Source organism: Melospiza melodia, chromosome 2 (genome assembly GCF_035770615.1).
Source record: "Melospiza melodia melodia isolate bMelMel2 chromosome 2, bMelMel2.pri, whole genome shotgun sequence".
Taxonomy (NCBI): Eukaryota; Metazoa; Chordata; class Aves; order Passeriformes; family Passerellidae; genus Melospiza; species Melospiza melodia.
The window spans coordinates 109,525,825-109,549,514 of NC_086195.1; the positions used below are offsets into that span (position 1 = coordinate 109,525,825).

A 23,690-nucleotide genomic window follows, 5' to 3' on the forward strand; every position below is an offset into this window, starting at 1 on the left:
TCTCAAGGCCAGTAGATGTGCTTAAGGAAGGGAAAAATCTCCTGCTTCATTGTGATATGCTGAAAGAGAAGGTTACACCACAGCTCAATAGCCACAGACTTCATCAAAGCATCCTTTGTGGAGCCATGTAGTCACTAGCATTTTTTATGTCAAGCCCATTACATCTCTGAAACATGGATGTTTCCTCCCATTTCTATTCCTTTCTCAAGTTCATGCTGCCTGCAGTCATCCCCAGGTAAATGCTTTTACAGCACAAACTGAGTTCAGGGCCTCCTGAGTAGCTGCTACGTCTCTCATACAGGCATAAGATTTGGGCTTGTTATAAACATGGAGAGACCACACGGAAAGATAGGTCAGATTTCTAGAAAGGACATGAAACACTTTTTATTTTATTATCACTAATGCCCTATGGACATAGTTCAATCAATGTCATTTTAATTCAGGGCCAAAATGTCTCTGAAATCTAGCCTGCAGAAGCAAAAATGTAGCCTTGAGAACAGGGATAAGATGAAATAAAATATCTAAGAATAAGAAAATACCAAAGAGGATTTTTTGAGGAAAGTGTTTGATTGAGACATCTGAATGAGAACAAGTCTGAATAGAGGAGGATGTAAGAGAGAAATGCAGAAATGTCCTTGTACACTACCTTTACCATGTCTCTTCCACCATTTTTCATTTTTTTCCCCAGTGTTCACAGTCTAAAGTAGAAATGCTCATAAATGTAAGTCTGCATCTCTGAGGCTAAAGAGTAAATCCTGTGATCAGCTTTGGGATGTGAGAAACACAGTTTATGGCACTTGCACAGCTGATAGTGATGTAGAAAGTATAATATTCTTAAGAGAATCTTATGGATTGTAACAGTGACATTTGCAAAATATGTCAGTTGCTAGAGTGGAGACAGCTAGCTGTTAAAAAAAAAACTATTTCTGAAATGTCAGGGAGCAAAACCAGAATGTGGGAGTTGTTCTAAAAGGAAGTAGCTACATACGAACTAAATAGCTACAAAATAATGATTTATTACATATTGTGTTGTTGCCTTACATATATAAACACAGTCATTGGCCAAAAAAAAAAAGGAAGGAACTATTAGGTATTTCCTAATAAAATTTTTCATCAAAAACTAGCTATGGACAGAAATATTGATCATATGTAATGACTTGCAGAGGACCTTGAGATTTATTAAAACATTTATTGTTTGTTAAGGGTTTGCTAATTAAAAGTGCACATCAAGGATTTTGTTTTCAACAACTGAAAATGCCTACTCATTTAAATGAACTGAATGATAATAAGGAACTTGAATAAGTTTGTTTCCAGGTTACAATTTGCTTCTCTCTGGTAGTTCCAAGACTTAGACACATAAGATACCCAGACACACTTCAAATACAGGCAAACTAAGAGTATAGATTATCATTTGCAAATCAATTTATCTGTGAATGTGGTCTGCGCTGCCCACCTTGCCCATCCTTTGGAGCTGTAACTCTTCTAGGCACTACAGCTGAACCACAAATGATGCTCTTTAATACAGACCAAAACTTTGATGCAAACTTAATGTGCTTGTGCTATATATTAATATAGATGTGCAGGGTTGATTTGGTTGATTGCCAGATAGCTACTCAGCTGTTCTCTAACTCCCTGTCCTCAACAAATGATAAAAATATAGTGTGATAAGACAAAAGCTTTCTTGTGTCAAGATAAAATCAGAAAGATTACTTACCAATTAACATCCCAAAAATAAAAAGACTCAAATTGAAGAAAATTAATTTCTTGCCAATTAAAATAGAGTCAGATGGTAAAAACCAAACAGCTTCACCCCCATCACCCACTTCTTTTCAATCTATGTTACTTCTTCATTCCCAGCTCCTTTGCCTCCTTCGGACACTGGGTGTTGCAGGGGTGACCAGGAAAAGGGATTGATTGCAGCCTGTTCATAACAGCTCCTTTCTGCTGCCTTTTCTCCTCACATTTTCTTTCCTGTGCTGTGGGGGGATAGAATGTAAGAACATAAAGATAGTGCAGAAGGTAATCTCACCCCTGAGGAATTAAAGCTGTACTAATTACCAAATATTAAGAACAGGCCTGCTCTTAACAGGCCACAGCTGTGTCCAGTGAGGATGAGTGTTAAAAAAGAGTGGGTTAGCTGGTTGAGAAGCAATATGGAGTTTTTTGGCTGGGCTGTGGAGAAGTTAGTGCTGCGAGGCGCTGCCCATGAGACATCACTGAGAAGGTATGGGAGCTTTGCAATAAGATGACAACACTGTGCAGCTGTGGGTCCTGTCGAAAAGCTTCAGCTTCCTTCAGGTCACATCCACCTGCTTCAACACAAAGCCCTCCTCAGGCTGCAGTGTGGTAACCAGCTCCTCTCTAGGTGCTGCAGGGGAGTCTCTGCTGTGGTGCCTGGAGCACCTGTTCCCTCTCCTTCTTCTCTTACCTTGGTGTTCAGAAAGTTGTTTCTCTCAGTTTCTCTCCTCCTTCTCAGTGATAAGCAGAATTTTGCCCTTTTTAAAATACATTGTCCCTGGGGCACCACAGTCCTGACTGGTGGGGCTGAGCTGTGCCCTGGATGGATCTGCAGAATCCTGCTGCAAATGCCTGTGTCAGGCATGAGGCATGCCAGTCTCTCCTCACAGATATGAGCCCTACAGCCCTCAGTAGGGCACACACGTGTTGCCATTATATTGCAAGAGTTCTATTGTCATTACATTACAAAGGCTCCATATTGCTAGAGTTTTGTCCCTCCTTGATGTTTCTCATAGGCAACTCCTCTAGCACTGACTCCTCCTTGCCCTCTCAGTAGCCAACTGACTCTAATTCCCATCAACCAACCAATCCACTCTTTTATAGCACTCTTCTCATTATCTGCTACAGCTGTGGCCTGTTAAAGTTCAGGCCTGCTCTTAATCTTTAATAATTAACCCAGCTGCAACTCTTTAGGGGGTAAGATTACTTTCTATACTGCCTTTATTTACTTAGATTTTATCCCCCTACACGCACACCCAGTGCAACTGCATGTTGGGCACTGGTGTGTCAGATAACACAGGGGAGCCCTGTATTTACCAAGAGGGAATGACCTTTAGAAGTAGGGCCCAGGGGACTGGCTGAGGTTAATCACTGGCCGTGGTCATGAGCCGTGAGATCTCTGGCCAGTCCTGTGGACTCAGCTGAGAGCTGCACACACATGCAGTGGTTTGGCCTGTCGAGGGCAAGATCTGTTATTTTTTTAAGTTATTGAGTATTTGCTTGTAGATCTGCTTATGCACACTCAGGACTTCTGCTGCTCATGCTCCTGTACCAAGTATTTTGATTGTCTCAAAGGACCTAATCCTGAATCTGTCACTAACTACGAAAATCCCAGTAGCTTTCCATTGTGAAAAGTGGCCCTGTGATTGATAACCTGATACTGGTGTTAACAACTTCCACAAAAAAGGGAAAAGTTCAACAGATAGTAGAAAAAATGCAACTTGTCACAGCCTGTGTTCAGAACCTGTGTGACCTTCAGGCTCTTATGAGTAGACTGAGGAAGTTGCTGCTTCTGCTTCTCAAGATTCACTTCTTATTTGAATGCACTTAGCAAGACATGTGATGCATAATGACATAGAATGTATCACAGAAAAGGAAAATATAATATATAATTAAAGAGATTCTGATTAAAAGCTGTGAGCTCAGTAACATTTTTATGAAGTTATAAAGTAGTTTTCTAGTAAAGTTTCAAATGTAATATTCAGTTCATTAACAACTCTCATCATCCCCAAATCCATAAACATTAATTTATTTTACTGTGTAGCAATTTCTAAGAAATGTAAGTCGTAAAATGTAAAAGAAAGTGTTTAGCTATGGATTCAAAAAGAGCACCATCAGATTTTATTTCTCTTCTAGTTAGTGCTATCTATTGCTTTTTTTCTTCCTTTTTTATTGCTCCTTCCTTTTTTCTAATTAACTGCCATTTGTCATTTTATGTCAACTGACATAATTATAAGTCATTATGTAGGATACTAATAGCCTTAGGAGCAGTTGACTCACACATAAACTCTGTGTCCAAACGGCCACTTAGCAAGGAAGTGGATTTTAATTTCTCACCATTCATTACTATTTCAATTGCTCTAAACAGAATAATTGAAGAACAGCAGGTGCTTTTTATTTCAGTTCTTCAGTCTTGTTTCTTAACTTACCTTTTTAAATAGCAGTGTTCTTTCTCAGCAAGAAGGCAATTAATTCTTCTGTATGCCAGAAGATGCCACTGTAGCACTCGCTTACAAACAGTAAAGGCTGATGACAGGGGAGAAGAACATGAATATTATCAGATACAGCATCTGATTGATTGCACCTGAGAAGGTATTACTGTGAGTATCCTAAAAGTACAGCATCTTAATCTGGTGAGAGAATGAGATTCTGCAATATTTGTTTATTTTAAAAAAAATAAATAAAACCAACTACATATTGGGAATTAAAGGAAATAGTTATTTTATGGCATAATTTCATAAACTGCAATCCTAGTCCTGTATTTGCTGCCTTGAATATTTATGTGTTGCAGCAGTGTACCAAACACTAATAGGAGTACATGTTCTTTCTCCAAAGGATTTTTCTAGAGAGGATTTTCCTGCTGTTTAATATAACATATAAATCACTTTGAAAAAATAGTGTTCTTAGGTTACTCTTTCATTTTCTTCTGTATCCGGTTAATCGCAGAGAGGTTTGAGATCATCTATCTACTTCAGTGTCATGGTTCTCTTTTTTTTTCCTTTTTTTCTATACTTTAAAAATTCTCATAGTGGGCAGTCCATCACTAGCTTTAGAAACTAGGTTTTCCCCGAGGTGATAAAGAAACAGGGCAGCCAGAAAATATTTCTCCAAAAGGTCTACCTAAAAGGATGCTTTATTTTATTTTGATTTATTTATCTTTTTGGAGCAATTTAAACATTTTACCTTTTGAAAGCTGTGCTACTTGCTGGTGACAGAGGAGAAGAGGAAGGAAGGTTACTGTGCAATGGTATGATGGTCAAAAAAGGTTCAAATTGATAATCTATAAAAAATTACAATAGGAAGAAGCACTTTAAAAGCACTTCCTTTGAACAAGCTCTCTATTAATTAATTGTTTGTCCTCAGGGTGCCTACATAAGAAAGCAAGCAAAGTGTGTGTGCACTTAAGTTGTCCAGTGGGACACTGCAATCCACTGTCAAATGTGAGTGTCATCAAATGGACAATCAGAATGCTGCTGTGCAATTTAAATTATGCAGGTTTTTCTGCCACAAAAGGTGGAAAAATTACTCACAAGCGCTGCACAATGCAAATTTTATGCCATGTATTATCAATATTCTCTTTTTTCAGTTAATATATAAAGACCTCACGTCTTGAGATCAAGCAGGTCTCTCATTCAGAATTTAGGATTTTTCAATACTAGTGACTGGCCACCAGAGAGGTGTTACCTCATTTACTATAAGTCTTCGAACCTGATCCTTCAGCAAGTTGTTCACCCATCATGTTGTGTGTTCATGTCTAGCTGTATGCTGGACATTTTATTCATTAAAATGCTGTGATAGTATCAAAAGCTTTTCTAAAGTCCCAAACACCCATGTTTAATGCCTTCCTTTTGTCTACTGGTCAAAAGTGGTTTGTTTTCACATCCAACACATCTATTCAGCCTGTTCAGTAGCTCCTCTGTTAGTAATCATCTCTTTAGTGAAAAAACAGAATTTGTTACCGGAATTTTTGTTATCAGAATTCTTAAGTTTCCATACAGACTAAAAGCCTGGTCTCTGTGCTGTGGCTTTGAAAGGCACATTGAGCTCCACCAGGTGGTGAGGAAATTGGGGATGTGTTTTACAATGAAGTTAATGCTTTCTCACCTGTCTTCATGAAACACTGGCTGATCATTCTGTCCTTTCTTTCCAATTTCTGAAGAAGTATGTAGGGAGGAATGGGAAAGGATATTTAGTCAAGTGGCAGATTATTGAAGAGTCGATTACTCTGAGGAAAAACAACAACTCACATACCTGCTTATTGCCATTTTTGATTAAAAAGCCATCAAAAGTTTTTGCTGAAACAATCATATGACTTGAATACAGCTTATGAAATTGGTGTAATAATAGCAAATAGTCAGTCCTAGGCACTGAACATAAGTGTTCTTACTGGATCCACCAATAAAATGTTATATAGTAATTACACTTTGAGACATTTGTTTTATTTGGCATTGCTGTAAAACTTTCTTCATTACTTCTCCATAGCAACTCATCTTTGCATCTTTTTGTTTTGTGAATACTAAAATACACCCTAAAGTTGAGTACTTATATTTTTAACTTAGAGCTGTATAATTAAAAGGTGAAAGTGCATGTTAAATGCATCAACAGAGTACATTTTTGGCAAAGAAGGTAAAGTACATAAAATGTGTATCCCATCTGTTACAAATGTATGGTATTTTCACCAGCAATTACAACAATTTTATCTGGGAAATAGAATTTATTCTACCCTAAATACAGCTAAAAATAACTGTGAATAAAGGTATATTTGGAATTAAATAGAACCCACATAAAACCTAATTTTGATTTTAGCAAAAACTAACTCAATCTCTACCACAGTCCCTGGGTTTCACGTTTACTGTGGTTCACATGCATTATTCAGAGGCACCAAATATAAGATGAGAGACAAAGCACAGTGTGGCTGAGGTGTTTAGTATGCAATAGAGAATTATTTTGATGACTCATAGGTAGGCCAGTGATATAGACAGTGAATATTATGTCAGTGTGCACATCAGTGTTGCAGCAACAAACTGCTTATTCCTGTTTTGATGCATTGAATTCGTCTTTATCTTTAGAAAAGTATGATGGATCCAAAATAATTTGTGATGAAGCATTTAGTCACAGCTGTGCCCACATCTCTTTTTTGGAAAATATCAGTGGTAAATATTATTACAAAATGTTTAAAGTAATTAAAATGAAAGATTTTGATGGACCACTTCTGAATATTTCTTTTTATGAAATAATCTAAATTTCACTATGTAATGAATTGACTCTGCCTGGATGCCATGTGCCCACCAAAGTCATTCTATTATTTCTCTCCTCATCAGAATATGAGAGAGAAAATAAAGGGAAAGTCTTGTAGGGTGAGATAAGGACAGGGACAGGTCGCTCACTGATTACCATCAGGGACAAAATGGACTTGACTTGGAGATACTATTAAAATTTAATACCAGTGGAATCAGAGTAGGGTCATAAGAAATGAACCCAACCTTTAAAACACCACCGGCCCTCCCCCTCCCTTATGCCTGGGCTCAGCTTCATTCCTTATTTTCTCTACCTCTCCCAAGCATGCAGGGGGGCCAGGAATGGAGATTCCTCATGTGTCTCTGCCACTCCTCACAGAGTTTCTCTGCGCCCTTCCAGGCATGGATCTCTTCCATGGAGCATATTCCTTCAGGAACAGACTGCTCCAGCATGGATCCCCCAGAGGATCACAAGTCCTGCCACTAAACCTTCTCCAACAGGGGCTCCTTTCTCCATGGGGCCACAGGTCCTGGCAGGACCGTCACCTCCTTTAGGTACCCATCTCTTCCATGGGGCATTCCACGTGCTGCCAGTGGCTATCTGCTGTTCCACCATGGACTCCAGAGGCTGCAGGGGCACAGCCTGGCTCGCGGGGTCTGCACTGTGGGGTGCAGCAGGGGAGCCTCCTGCCCACCCTTCTGCCCTGACCTTGGTGTCTGCAGGGCTGTTTCGCTCAGATATTCTCCCTCTTCTCTCTGTGTGCTATTGCAGTGGGGTTTTCTCACCCTTTTTAAATTACATTATCCCAGAGGCGCTAGCCCTGTCACTGATGGGCTCTGCCTTGGCTGCTTTGGAACCAGCTCACCTTATCCCTGTCAGACAGTGGGGAAAGCTTCTGGCAGCTTCTTGCAGTAACCACCCCTGCAGGCCCCCTGCTACCGAACCCCGGTGGTGAAAATTCAACACATACTAATATTTTATTAAAATATAACAGAAATACAAAGCAGAAAGTAACAGAACATGAATGTACTTTTAGTTAAATTTTGTAGTGTGATTTTGATAATAAGCCGAACCAGTAGCTTACATACAGGACTGAAGTATGGTAATATAGTGTATTTTATTAAGGTTGTGTGAGGCAATATCTCATGGCATCATGTGTTGAAGGATGTTGCTTTTTCAGACTATGATCTTTCTCTTCTTTTTTTTTGGCTGTTTGTTTTTAAAAAATTCAATATTTGCCAAGAATGCCTTTTCCTTTAGATTTTTATTTTGCATTGAAAGAAATCCTGTAAATGCATTCTTAGACTGTATATAGTTTTTTAATCCAGTAATTAAGTCAATATTTAAAATTGTAAATATCAATTATTTGAATGAATATTATATTTAGCATACTACCAATTAGGTTATGTAATAGTCAATCTTGAGAATGGCTGTTCTCATATTAAAAGATTAAAGAAAAATATTTTTTCTAATTATCCCTTCTTGCATGAATTATGAATCTTTGATCACAGGAAACTTTCAGTCATTAACATGTTAATTTTCCTTATATTATCTGCAATTCATTTCTTCTGTGATCTAAGTATTTAGTGAGTCTTTCTTCAGGTTTGTGTACACTTTAGCAAGGAATAGGAACTGATACTGACAAAACCTCTTTTGTTTTTAATTTATGGAAGTACATCTCATTATTTTCCTGCATACAGTAAGAAGCAAATAGCAGTTTTGTTTGTTTTGTGCATAATTCAGAACATGTGTCTTGAAGGTGCTCTTTCCTTTGGTTCTTTTTTTTCTGAAGTATATTAGTGGTATTTTCCTCACCATATTGTTTGCTTTCCTATCTTCTCTGGCCGTTCCTGGCACAGAAAATTTCCATTTCACCCATGTATCTGAAGCCAACTACTAACTCTCCTTTAGACTGGGCATAATCTCTGTGCTGTCATGTAATCCCTCATGCTGCTTTAACAAGGTCTCACTGAATATACATTGCAAAAATTGACATCTCAAAAATTGGATTTTAAATAGGTTTGAATTTCCTCTTGAGTATTTTAATGCATTTTGTTTCCTTTTATTCTACTTTTATTGTCATAATAATTTAAAATTTTCAAATTTCTTTCACAACAATAAGCAATGCTAAAAATATATTAAAGGCCATCTTCCTGTGACCCCATGACTCATGAAGCTCTGCCTTTTACAAGGGCAGCAAATATCCAGAAACTGATCATTTGAGACAGCTGACATAACTTCAGCTGGCTTTATCCATTCAAAGACTTTGGGAGCAGAGAGAAATACAGCCCTGGCCATGGCCTTTGCTTTATCTATTCCTATTCTCAAGTTTACCTTTACAATCAGTAAAGGTAAGGACAAGAAAGGAGGAAGGGGATATTACATACTGTGGTGTTACCATGCATTCATATGTGGGCAAACCCCCCCATGCCTAAGCCATCTCCAGCTTCAGTAAATATTGATCTAAAAAGCTGTTATATTGATCATATTGTTCAATTCAGTGAATACAGAGCACAGATATCTGCTCTGTTGCTCCTCTTAACCTGTATAAATAAAAAAAATAGTTTTCTGCCAAGTAGGTTAAGAACTGAAGAAACAGCTAATGGATTTCTGCTCCTGTTTTCATACTTTTCTGAGGCAATGAAGAATGAAAAAGTATTCAGAGGCTGGAGACTGGTTTGTAAAAGCTATCAGATCTTGTATTTTTCTTTTACACATAGGGTATTTAGGTGAGCCATACAGTTTGTAGAATGAAAATTGTCGGCTTGTTTGGTCTGAGTACCCTTTCCTTTGCAAAAAGCAATCAAATTATTTTTTTAACACATTTAATATCAAATATTGATTCCTCCACAAAATGAATTTCAACTGCCAGACTCTTATTCTTTAATTATGAGGACCAGTAAAAAAAAAAGAAAAATCAATAAGCTACTAAAGATTTAATTGAATCAACTGTATTGGAATTATTTTGTTCTTTACCTTGAAATTAATGTCCTATTTATAGTAGTGGTTTTGCAGCTTATATGCAATAGCATACATTGGCTAACAAGGTACATTCTTTTTGCTTTGTACAGCTTAGTTAAACACACAGCATGATGCCTTATAATAAAAGTAAGACAATGCCTTTTTTATATGAATTAGATCCACACTGAACAGGAATGTATTTTTTAAGAGAAGGCAGTCAAAGACTGAAAACAAGAGTGGCCTTTTCTGTATTTTAAAATGATGTGAAACAACCGAGGCCATCTGTTGTCTGATGTAATTACATAAGAGAAAAATGATGAAAAAAATCAATAATAGATAATTCTCTTTTACTAGCTGATTGAAAGGAATGCTTATTGTGCTTTCAGCTTCTACTCAGGTTCCTGTATCATGGTTGTCATCAGAGGGCCAACAATAATCTTAAGTAACATGGCATAGTCTGTCAGATCATGTTTGTTTTTCCTTTCTCTCCCCATGGATAAACTATGTGTGTACACCAGAATTTTTAATTCTCTGCAAACCAAGGTCAAAGAATTGTGTCTCACATCTGAAATGTGAGGAGCTGTGCTTCGGATGCCCTTTATCCAGCTTGGCTAAGGATGTCAGTAAGACTGATGCTACTGAGGGGCCAGGCTAGAACTGTGTATTTTCTTCTAACAGCTGTCCCCTGCACAGAATTAAACAAGTTATCTGTTGTGCTGTTTTGGACTGGGATAGAATCAATTTTCTTCATAGTCCTTTATAAGGTGCTGTGTTTTGGATTTGTGACCAAACCTAGATTAATAACACAGCAATGTATTAGCTATCAAGTGTCAAGGCCCTTCCTGCTTTTCACAGTGTCCAATCTCCCTGGGGGCTGAGGAGCCACAGCTGGAGCAGCTGTGACCAGGTGACCAAATATCCCACACCCTTCTGGTGCCATGCTGAGCATGGGGAAAGGGGAGGGAGGGGGAAAGAAGCAGGAAGTGGGGGGGACTTTCAGAGTGATGGTGTTTGTCTTCACACTGCTGCATGGAATCTGCTTTCCTGGAGATGGCTGAACACCTGCCTGCCCATGGGAAGTGATGAAAGAGTTCTTTGTTCTGCTTTGCATTGTGCATGGCTTTCACTCCTTTTATTAAAATGTCTTTATCTTAATCCACGAGTTTTCTCACTTTTACCCTTCTTATGGCTCCATTCTCCCACTGGGGAGGGGTGAGCTAGGATCTGGGTGGGGCTGTGTCTGCTGGTCAGGGTTAGACCACATACCTGCAAAAAATTTTATTTACTCTCTAAGTGAATATATTGATCCTAGGTTATTTTCCACAGCTCTTTACTGTGTAGATATATGCAATTTTTTTATTTTTTTATTTTTTAATTTGAAAGCTTAAAGAGTGATAGGAATGAATGCAAGGTTTGTAACTTTGTTTTGTGTTATCATTAAAGAGAACTTTTCAATGGTATTGTGTGTAGTGCAGTTTTCTCGGTTGAAAGTAAAATTATACTTATACACGATATATGTGTGCAGGGCTTGAAATAAAAAAAGTTTGAAGGATACTAAGCCTGCTGTCTTCATGATCTCTTCACATTACCCTGTAAAGTTCAGTTTAACATCAAAAGAGAAGATACCAATACACTTTTAAACTCCTGCATAGCAGAAAAGTGATTAGAGAAAAAACTACATTTAGACGAGGTCATTAGAAACAAGAATAGGGAAAATGGATATGAGGAAGTACTATGGCCACACTAAGTTATTTCAGAGAAATGAATGTTCCTGCCATTGAGTTTCCTATCTAATACCAAATGCAACCAAATCCCTCAAATGCAGTGTGGTATGACTTTGTCTAACATACACCATTAAAGACACAGTCTGGAATAATATATTTTACATTTATTTTTATCTTTTCTGACAAGATCTATAGAGATTTTCAGATCTTCCCTTCCAAAGTGTTAGCATTCATTCCCTACAGAATTAATAGCTGATCTTTCCTTGGTGAATAATTGAAATAAAATGTTTACAAAGGAAAATGTAGAAACAGAAGATGTCAAATTACTAAGCGGTAGATTTTTTTTAAACTAAATCAGCATACATCTTTTCTTTCAGTGACATTTATAAGCCATAATTGAGTTTGGAGCTTGACATATTATCACTTTACATCTGAGTCTTAGCAGGTATTTTTTAGAGTAGGCTGTAAGCCCTTCCCAGGTACAAGGCAGTATAAATTGTTTTGAACTTAGACTAATTTCAGAAACATCCTTCCTCTGGCACATCATCTTTTATAAGTTAAGAAGAAATCTTCCAGGTGGATCTACTACCAATAAGGAATGGTTCCAAGGAAGAGAAATTCTGACCTTTTAGGAGGAATCCTTGCTTTTTCTAGAGAAAACAATAACTTTTCATTTTCTGGCCTCTAAGCCTTTCCTGTTTTATTTACTGTTTTATTTGTTTGGGCTTTTTCTGTCCATTTATGTAACACAGAATGTGCAACAACTCACTTGTACGAGTGCTTTAGTGTTGTGAAAAACATTCCAGTCAGAATACAGGCTTTTTCTTTGGTAAATCTCTTTATGGATCTCACCATCCCAGCCGTATTTCCAGTATCGATATTGGTTCTTTAGAGACTAATTTGCATGCACACATGAATATATCCAAAATAGAAATTAAATAATGTACTTCTCTTTTACCCCTTTAGATTATTTCAACTACAGTAAAACAGTGGCAACCCTGTACTCCATTAGTATTAAATCACATTTCCTACTTTAAACTTCTATAAATCACCAAATGCTTCAAAATTTTCCATTGCTTGTCTTACTTTGCCTTATCCTTAATGAATAGCTGTCGGTTTTCCAGAATTTTACTCCTATATCTTCCTTTTTTGTAGATTCCAGATTACTCTTAAAATAAATTCCAGATTACTCTTAAAAAATAGCCCTTATTCTTAAACCCAATAGAAAGACTTCTGAATCTATTTCCATTTGTTTTATCTTGGGGTCGTGGTGACTGTTGTGCTTTTGGCATTCTGACATTTTTATTTCGCTAAAGTGTGTCAGTTTGGAGAATCACAGGAAGGAAGTAAGCCTTTAGTAATTAATCAAAACTAACATCTAGAGGAATAGAATCACTGCTAAAAAAACACCCTTGTCTTCAAATGTATGTGATTAGATAAATGTTACCTATTTTTAAAAATCTTAAAGGCACATATGGTGAACTTCAGTAACCGTATTTTACTTCTGTAATTTCTGGAAAGTTAACATAGAGCATTGTTGTACCTGCCTATATGCTGTATCAATAAAATATAGGAAGACTCTCCACAAAATGTATGTGGTAATAAATACTGAGTGTAAATAAGCCTTTTTCCCTATACCAGAATTTATGATTAATACCTTGAATATTTAAAAATTGTCTAATTGAATGCATATATTTTTCATGGTAAAATCATCTTGTCCATCACCAAACTAAAGAGTATCAGACAGATAAGTTTGAGGGAAACAGAAATCTCCAAAATGTAAGTAACTGAGTTTTTATGTATTCCAACATGGACCTATCCTTACAGAACTTTTTTAACCCATCCATATCCCAGAGAAAGGTCTTCAAACAAATGAAGTTTTTGAACTCCTGAATTAAATCTCAGTGTAACAGTGTAATTAACTCAGTGCTACTAATATGCTTCTCTCTAAAGTATCAAATTTGAGAGAGAAAAGCACATATGTTAAGAACTGTATCAAGGATTATGAAAATAATTTTTTTAGAATGACACATTTATCCATATTAGCCTGGATATTCTGAAAGGATGTATTTATATTTATATGGATATGAAATGTATTATTTGAAATGAAACATCTTTAATTTTCAAAATTGTAACCAAACTTTATAGTCCTATTATACAATACTTGAGGAGTAGTACATATTTAATCTTTATTAATTTTCTCAATTTTTAATTGAACATAAGAACTGCATCAGAATAAAAATAAAAATCAAATAATCATTAAATTATCTTGTTATAAAAGATACAAATAAATGCATTAAAATCTACAAATAAATATAAATTTAAATATATTTTGTTTTTGTCTATCAGAAACAAAAATCCATAAATGGGGGATATTTTTTTCTTTTAATTAGTAGGTTTTTTCTTCTGTTTTTAGGTGCTGGCAATTACATTATAGAAATTCAGTGTGACAAACAATACTCTTCTTTTTGTTCAAGAGTTTATAACTCAATGATTTATTTTAAAATCTAAAGACAGATTAAGATAAAAATTATCTAAGTTTATTTAAGAAATGGTATTTTTTTGTATTTGTTTCCATTTTGCCATGAGTTTAGCATAATGTCTATTAGCTACAGGTGCTAATCCGAAAGGAAAACTGTGTAATAGCATACTCAGAAATATACGTCAACTTGCAGTCAGTGAAGGAATTTTGTATTTTCAGTTGCAAAGTTTCCTGTAGATACTTTTCTTGTCACTTGGATCCATGCTTATCTGTAGATTTAGTAGACTTGAGGACCTTGATATAACCTGCATTTTGCAAACATTAAAAAGACTAAATTAATTCAGACTTTTTCTAAGGTTCCTATGAACTCATATAATTTAAATATGAATGAGATGGAGCATTTGCTATAAAGCATTTTGCAGGCTGAGAGGGAAGATCTTAATTTAATGTGCTACATTTAATATCTAAAAATTTTCAGCTTGTAAAATTCTTTTCTTTCTTTTGATCCTTTAAAAGGGAAAATGAATGGGTTATTCAATCATTGGTGCTATAATTGTCTCAGATTCTATTACAGAGAATTTTCTATTTGCTGCTTAATCTCTGTCAGGATTCTTTTCTAAATCCTTGTCTTTCAACAAACTGGTTACATTTTTTATTATATTTACACAGGGTTTTAAGTGCTATTAACTTGCAAAGAAACCAAAATAATGTAAATATATTTGGAAATCTACTTTTCATGTGAAAGAAATATTTCTGAATTAAATAAAAACAAATCCTTCCTAGAACAGTTTTCTGACTCTTGAGTAGTTCAGTATTTGTCACTGTGGTATAATAGTCTTGGTGGTGCTTTCCCAGTTTTTAATTGCTGTCATTTCTGCTGATAATGAGTGGGTTGCCTAGAAGTCGAAATCAGAAAACCTCAGTTTTCTGACTAGATAGTCATATAGACTTGTATAGACATCTTTAAAGAAACCAGTTTCACATATTGTAATTGCTTGAACCCTGAGCCTCCTTGCTTTCCTTCTATTCCGTCTCTGTCCTGTGGGAGAGCGAGTGAGAGTCTTGGGAGGGGTTTGGCTGCTGCTGGGGTCAGCCCACCACATATAACCTGTCAGGTAATTACACCTATACACACCAGTTGTAAATGCCACAGAACATCTGAAATCCATTCCAATGACATTTCCATTATTTTTTTTTATTCTTCAGTGTAACTTGCATGTGATTTGTCCCACAAGAGAAAGTCTGACGTGTTTTGCATGACCACAACACATTATCGCTTTTTAAAATTTGTTTTAATAATGAACTATGAAAGAGTTATTAAAGAGTGACTTAAGCTCATACCTAATGTTAGTCTGTTTGGCTATAGGGAAAAGATAATTTTCTTGCAGTTTTTATTTAGCTTACTAAATAAATAAGCCATGTGTTATATCACACTAGAATTTAACTCTGTGTAACCACTGTAAGCTATTATGCCCTCATGAATTCCTAAAATATAAAGATCTTTTCCCTGTGTTGTAAAAATAATGTCCAAAATTGCAATGCATCATACTATAAATGTGTCCTACGTTTTCATGCTCAGACAAAATTGATTTTTTTACACCCATCAGCATTTTTATTAATCCTTTTCTCAGATATATTAGTGAGATGCAGAGTCCAAATTTTATTATTAGCCAGCTTATATATAACTAACTTTCAGTTCAAGTATAAAACAAAATATGGGAGAAATACAGATTTTTTAAAAATTCTTTTCTTATTCAAACAATGATTGTAAGTGATATAAAATGGGATTTGTCTCAATTTAAAGGTCATTTCCTAAATCTAGACTACTCTAGATTCACTTTTATTTTATCAGGAAAATTGGATAATTAAAAATAAAGTTTTCTTGATCAAAAACTATGGCATTAATAAAACATAGATTAATTTTTCCCCATAGGTAGCTATATTTTTATGATGACAAGACAGAGACTCTAGATCACTCAGAAAATTGAAGGATGTGTAAATATATTTCTGTTACAACTTATAAACCTGATTTTCAAAAAATATCAGGCATTTTAGACAGTCATCTTGATTTCTAAATGCCCAAGGTTTTGGTTTTCTTCATGGAAGCTGGGATTCTTATAGACTACATCCTCAGAAATAATTATGTGCCTAAATATGATTTAATTTTCAAAAAAGGAATAAAAATTTTTTCTAAAAACGTTTACGTGTACTGTATATTAAAAAATGGAAAAAAATGGAAATATTATATTTGAATTTCTGATGAACCAAAAGTAATAAGAAAACCTTAACTTGCAAAAGGGCTGAGTTCAACTGATAAACAAATAGAAATGCATTTTTAAAAAAGAATTGGGAGATTTGAACTTCCAAATATGTGATGAGGCTAGCAATACATAACAGAACATATGACTGCTTTTTGCCTATTGTTTTTGGCTGGTTTGGCACTGTTTTTTTGTCAAAGAATTTGATGCTGGTGGAAACTTACTTTTCTAAAGCAGTCTACTGGTTCAGTAATGACAGATAGTAATGACCTATGCTTTTCCACCAAAGGAAATTTGTATATTTAAAAAATACTGACCATAATAACTTGCATGCTGCGCATTACATAATTATGCATATAAGATTTTAGTCTTCCTTTTTTTAAAAAATAATTATGTTTGTATTTACTTTATCAAACTCTGATAGTGGGGATATTGGCCAAGTTTTCATTAGTAACATCTTAGAAGTCCTTTGAGAACTCAGTGTTTATGTAAATTTTCTTAGCAACACTGGAGAGCTAAATCTCAAGTACATTCATGAGGGAAATTCTAAGAACATAAGTAAACAGATGGAAAATTATTAATATCTCAAGACTGTTTAATGTTGTATAATAATGGCTCCATATAATTTTTGTCCTGGTTTAGGGCAAATTTGTTAAAGAATCTGCAAAGGAGGGCCCCTCCAGAAAGCAAAACCCACACGGCCCCTCCTCCCAACCAGTTCAGGAAAAAATTCCTTGGAGAGAGGTGGAAAGAACCTGTTTATTTCAGGCACAGCACCCCTCAGCACACAAAATGAACAATGCCCGATGACACCGGTCTGAGAAAGATGACAAAATCAGAAAGTCTCTTTCGGGGGTGGTTGCTCTGTTCGCAGTCCCTCCGGCGCTGGGGCAGCTGCCCCAGCCGAACAGTGCAAACCCTCGGTGTTCCCGGGTCCCAGTCCGGAGCAGGTTCGAGATGGTCACAGGAACAGGAGAGGAGAAACAGTCCAGGAAGGAATGTGGACTGTTTAGCTAAACTAGCTAATAAGCAGAGGCCAAAGCAGAGCAGAAGCAAGAGCAGAAAAGGGAGCAAGCAAAGCAGCAAGCTGAAGCAAGAAGTGAAAAACAGCCCTATGTACTGCCCGTCTCTGTGTCCCTGATAAGAGAAACGCAAACAAAACTTCCACTCTTCAGAGCCGGTCTTAAAGGCACAGAACAGATGAATGGGGATACAAGCATCATAACGTCACCCCAGGACAATTTTCTTCAAACTTTTGGTATAATTTTTAATTTCTAGTCTCACAGTATAAACATGTATGTTTTCTGTCTGTTCCAGTAAGAACAATTATTACAAGAACCAAATAAATCTAATCCCCTATGTTCCATTTTTTATCCTGGGCAATGCCACTCCTTGCTCAGAACTTAAAGTACTCACATAATTGATTACAAAAAAGGTTTCTAACTTAAGCAGGAAATGGGTTTTGCTGCTTTTCAAGGATAAACTAGGTATTAATATTACAAATGTAGAAGAATGTTTTACAACCTCTAAGGGACTCCTACAGATTTGACCATTCAATAATCTGCAGATTTAACTGTCTAAAACGGTTCCTCAAAGAAAACAGCTGTCTTGTCTTAAGAGTCAGGATGCCCAATAGAGGCTGTGGAAAGAAACATGTCTTCTATGAATAACATGAATTAATTAACTATGAAAGAAATGAAGTCTTAAAATGTGTTTATTTTTCCATAGTATTTAATTTACTGTCATGTGTTTTTTAACTAAGTTTTTGTTGAATACTAACCTTAGCCCTCTGGTGAAATCTTTTTTCTACTTACATAGACATGATGAATTTGGTGTCTCTAAAATGTTTGCATTAAGTTTTGCAAAGCAGCAATCTGTAATTTTTTTCTTTTTAAAATTGCTTTCCTATTAAATTATCTATTTAAGAGCAAAATGTCAGGCAATGCTATGAGATCAGGAGACTAAAAAACTTCCTATCATTTAAATTTTAGTCAGATTTCTTTAGCCTTTGATCTGTAACCAGCAACTGGACCCTGTTTAGAATCAGAATGGGTCTTTTGGACAGAAGCTTTATTTTTATTACATTTGCAAAGGTTTGCTACATTGTCTCTTTCTGAATGGGTGCTACTCACTTTTTCATAAACCAAATATTTTTCTAAGTCTGAGTCTTGGCACTTTGCTCAAGCATTCTGTTTTAAAGTGAGGTGCTGACATAGGCACTGGTGTTTTCTCTCTGGTGACCAGTGACAGGACTGAGGGAATGGCCTGAAGTTGTGTCAGGAGAGGTTTAGGTTGGATATCAGGAAATGTTCTCCACCCAGAGGGTGTTTGGGCACTGGAACAGCTCCCCAGGGCAGTGCTCACAGCACCAGCCTGACAGAGCTCAAGAAGAATTTGAACAATGCTCTCAAGCACTTGGTGTGATTCTTGGGGCTGTTCTGCTCTGGGCCGGGAGCTGGACTTCAGTGACCCTTTTGAGTCCTTTCCAGCTCAGGATATTCTATTATTCTGATATAAGTGTCTTTTCAAGTGGATTGAAATATCCATTCTTTCCAGTAGCAGCCTATAGTTGATGCCATTACTCTTAGAAGCAGTAGAGCTCTGTAGAAACTTGAAGAAACAATATGGAGCACCAGACTTTTAGTTTGTCTCTTTAGTGCAGTGCATTATCTTCTTCTCTTTTAGGATTAGTACTGTCCTGGTGCCTCTCATTCTGTCTTGATCCAGCTATGCTTTGCAGTGATATTGTGAACCACTTTAACGTGCTTGTGCCTTGCTTACGTACCCTTGCTGCCCTCCAGCAGCATTGGTCTCTCTATGTTCATTCTTTCCACTTTGTACCCAAGTGCACCTGATGCCAAGAGCTCTCATAAATGTTTTGTTGTGCTGTCATCTTTCCTACTACTTGTATTGACTGCTGTGCCTCTTCAGTAGAGAAGGGAATATTTAATGTGAGAGTGCCCTGACACTTCTGAACAATGATCTGAGGCACAGTACAGATCAGAGGGTTGCTGTAATAGATTTTGTTGGCTCTTTTCAAGGTTACTATTTAAGCACTGAACAGCAAGTGAACTATTTTATTTGCATTTAGTTACTATCATCTACAAACTGTAGCACTAATAATGATAAGTAGTCAGACAGCAATAAGATTTCTTTCAGCCCCAAATGCATTTGTTGTAATCAGAGAAGATAATTTAGGGTGAAGTAGTGATCATTAATCTAGGATTTCTAAACTGTCTGAAGACCTCCAGCTGCCGAGAAAATGGAAGAGTTCTTTTGCTGGAGTAGTTCTTTTGCTGCAGAAACTCTGCTGAGATGAAAAATTTGGCAATTTCCCTTATTTGGTTAATACCAAACACAAAGCCCTGCTGGTTCCTTATGGAGATGTGCCCTGTACTCAGTATGGTTGTTTTGTATCACTCCAAGGCTCAATACTTTACAAAGCTGCATCTCTCCTATCCCTTATAAACTGTGTCATTAGATTATTTTTTAATGTTATTTTCTTTTTCTGGAATTGTTTGTGAATTGATTTACATACTATCAGATGCAGGTAGATACTGTGCTGTGAAGAGACTGACCTTTGGCAATATACAACACAAATGCTGAAAATTAAATTACCTTTTCCTCTCTCAGTCTTATAAATCTAATGTAATTAGTAGCTAAGGAAATGACATCCACTAAAAAAATATGACTTTTATCCTGTTAGTGTCCTTTTTAACTTTGTATTTTGCAACCTTTTTTTTTTTTTTTTGGCTTTTTTCATAGCGAAAGTGAGTCTCATGACCTTTCTTTTTGGTGATTTTTTTTACACTGAGTTTAATGCAGTAATTCAAATCCAAACCTATTAAATAGCCTGAAAATGAGAATTACTCTAAACAGTGTCCCCTCTTCAATATTTGTGAGGTGCTTGCAATATTCTTTGCTCTTATACAATTAATAAATAAACTGAAAGAAGCCAGTTTTTAATTGTGAAGCCCCATATTTCTTTGGGGACAGTGCAATGTAAATCTTGTTGAGAACACAATGACTGTGGTGATATGACATCCCAATAGAAATCAGTGTCCTCCTTAGAGAATATGGGACTTACAGCTGTGGGAAAAACACCTTGGAATTGATAGGAAGTCCTGCAGCAGGCACAGGTCTGTGGTAGCAAATGTTTAAATAAAAGCCACAGACTCACTAAACTTTCATATTAATAGGAGGACAGAGGTGCATGACTTTGAAAGAAAATCCCTGGTGCAAGTGCTCACAACAGAGAGTTACTGGGCATTTTGCTTTGGCAAATTGTGCTCTTTTCAACAGAAGAGGTCTCTAACAGAGAGTTTAGGAGAGTACAAAATAGGATCAGATCCTTTATCTTCTATTCTGGACAATGGAAGCCTTCTACTGACTCCACATCCACTCCTTGGACTCACTGTGCATTTCAGGCTATATTTAACTCCTTTTAAGGTAATTATTTACTTTGTTTATATTGAGTTCTCATCTGTGTTACGGTATACAGTACAGTTTTTCTGCCATATCGGATGAAGCTTTAGCAGCTCTGTGAGGATCAATAAGGCAAAGCAATAGTACTAATTCTGAAAAACCACTATTCCTTCTGTAAAGCATTACATCTCTATCTCTCCCTTACTACTACTACTACTACTACTACTACTACTACAACTACTACTACTACTACTACTAATAATAATAATAATAATTCCCTTTTTAAAATGGTTGATATGATGGGATTTAAAGCTCTAATGGTTAACCTTGATAAAGTACGCTTTGGACATGGACATGTTTTTAAACACTAAAAGTCACTGCAGATTTGCTGACACAAAGTTGTGAACATATTTAGAAGACTATGGATAACATAGTAACACAGAAACATAGAAATGAAGAAAAGTATAAGTATACACAGAAACATAAAAATGTAGAAAAGTATAGTAACTTTATAGTAAAAGTATGTTTCTGTGTATATAAATATACACAGAAACATAGAAATAAAGAAAAGTATTAGATATAATCAAATCCGCTTAGCCACTCTTCTCTCAAGATTTAAAATTGATGTTTCTCCACAAATTTGCATAATTTCTCCAAAGATATCTTTTGCTTTTACTCATCCTTCTCCTTGCCAGGATTTTAATTTTATTACTGACATATTAGTGTGTTAAAATACAATTTAGAACTTTAAGACCCTTAGATTCTTGCCATTGGCAGATATCTAAAGTTGCAAGGTGTGTCTTTCTCTGTCTTTTAATTATATGAATGAACTCAGAATGACAGAGTTTTGTTGATTATTTGTAGTTTCAAAGATCTCCTGAGTCCTTTTGATGCACACTTACTACGATTCATTTGCTCTCCTAAAACTCTCACAGAAAACATTTTGAATAGTTTTTGAATACTGCAACATTTTGGTAAGAAAATGTACAGCTGAAGCAGATAAGATAAAAGGATAATATTTACAGTGGATGGGGTATCAAGTATTGCATTTGCTATTTCTCAATTGCTGGAATGTATTAAGCAAATTCATTTTTGCAGTGTCTCAAATGTCTCATTTTCAGTGTACAATGAGAAGTTATATTTTCTTTTAATGAAATAAATCACAATATAATTTCTCAGTTCCTGCTTTTTGCCATTTCATAGGCAGGCCATAGTTTTGTATCCTCCTGTCTCTCTCTCTCCATCCTAAAAACAGAAAGAACCAAAAAATCCAAGTAAAAACACACAATGAAGAAATCCAAACCATTCTGTAAAAGGGTTTATTTTATGAGCTGAAAATTTTAATATGTTCAGGGAATATAAATAATCATTTTTTTTCAGATTTAAAAATAAAGTTAAGTAGCAATACCTTTGTCAAAGACCAAGCTATGAGTGACAAATGAGACTCAAGTAAAATATGTAGTTCCATGTCATCCTGTCTGTCCTCCTGTTAATGCAGAAATGTTTCTCAAAGGGTATATTAAATAATAAATCCCAATTTGACTTTAATAATTTTAGTAGTGTAATTCCTGCTCCTTCTCTTCTGGGATCATAGCATAGCACAGGAAATCTCCTAGGACCTAATTCTGCCAGTTTTACCCTGAACAGTCATTTAATCCACCATAATCCCATGGAAATAATTTTAGGGATTTGTAAAGGAAGGTGCTAGTCAAAATGAAAGATATGTCCTATACAAACAAGTTATGATTGCTATTTTTAACTTTCTAAAATAATTTTACTTCTAATATGTACTCTTAAATCAAAATGTGCTGTGGAAAGAGGAGGAAGACAGGTTATTCACTTTGATTATTTACAAATCTTCATAGTTTTCACTTTTTCAAATCATAGGTAATCAAGGTGATGCAGTAATTTCTCTTATAAATCACTGCTCTTCTCTGCTTATTGATTGGTCAAACATTATACTTCTCTGATTAAGGTTTCTTTCTCTGTGTGTGGAAACCTGAAGGAAAAAGAATTATCTCAGTCATTTCCAAAATCAAGAAAAAACAAGGGAATTTTTTCCCACTTATTGTTCCATTAAACATGTCTGTGAAGAATTTCCACAATTTGAAGCAGTTTGTGTGCTGATTACTAGCAAATTCTGTGACTGTCAACCCATCCAGATCTGACCTATTTGAAATACTAAACCTATTAAAAAACCTATTGAGTCCCTAATTTCAACACAGTAGCATAATTTTCCTGGTGTACTGTTAATATGTGTGTAAGTGCAATGGTAATTCTCCACACAAAGCATGGTGCAACTTGAGTAGAAATATTTACAATTTCTTTTCTAGGGGAATACTTGTTGGATTTGAAGCAGGAGACCAGAACAGGAGATAAGATAAGATAATTATATTTGCATTTCTCACTTTTACTACTCATTAAATGCTGATCTTATTTCATTTGACAGGGTAGGCAAGATAGTCTCCCATTTTATAAATGTTTCACAGGCATTTCTTATTTTTTATCCACACTACTTCTGAAATGAAGATACTCATTCAGAATGCTTTAGAGGATCTGTTGATTATATTCCTTTTCAAAGGCAAATAAACCTCATTGACAAAATTCTGCTTTCAAGAATTTCTAGCTTTGGAACATCAGTATATTTACCTATAATGTACAGAGAAGAAGATATCCTCAAGTCATGATCCTATTTCACCAGAGGGCTTTCTGGAAGAAACAAATGTGTTAAATGCTCATTTAATTCTGCTGACATTTTGGTTCCAAAACCCAGACAATCTACTTTCTTCTTTCAGGCTTGAGTCCTTGCTGATAGTTTTCCTGACTACAGTGTGTAATTACTTTTAAATTGCTACAGTGATTTCC

At 35.8% G+C, this 23,690-nt stretch overlaps 1 protein-coding gene across 11 annotated transcripts in view; it reads left to right on the top strand.

The window, feature by feature from the left end:
- GPC5 (glypican 5) overlaps nucleotides 1-23,690 on the top strand; it is a 596,960-nt gene that overhangs the window by 322,179 nt on the left and 251,091 nt on the right. Inside the window, exon 8 of one of the 11 annotated variants that reach the window (XM_063149524.1) lies at nucleotides 7,375-7,554. The exons of the other annotated variants lie outside the window; for them this stretch is intronic. Coding sequence (XP_063005594.1) covers nucleotides 7,375-7,529 — 155 coding nt within the window. The 3' untranslated portion in view covers nucleotides 7,530-7,554. Of the gene's footprint in view, nucleotides 1-7,374; nucleotides 7,555-23,690 lie in introns of those variants that run through there. 11 annotated transcript variants of the gene reach the window in all.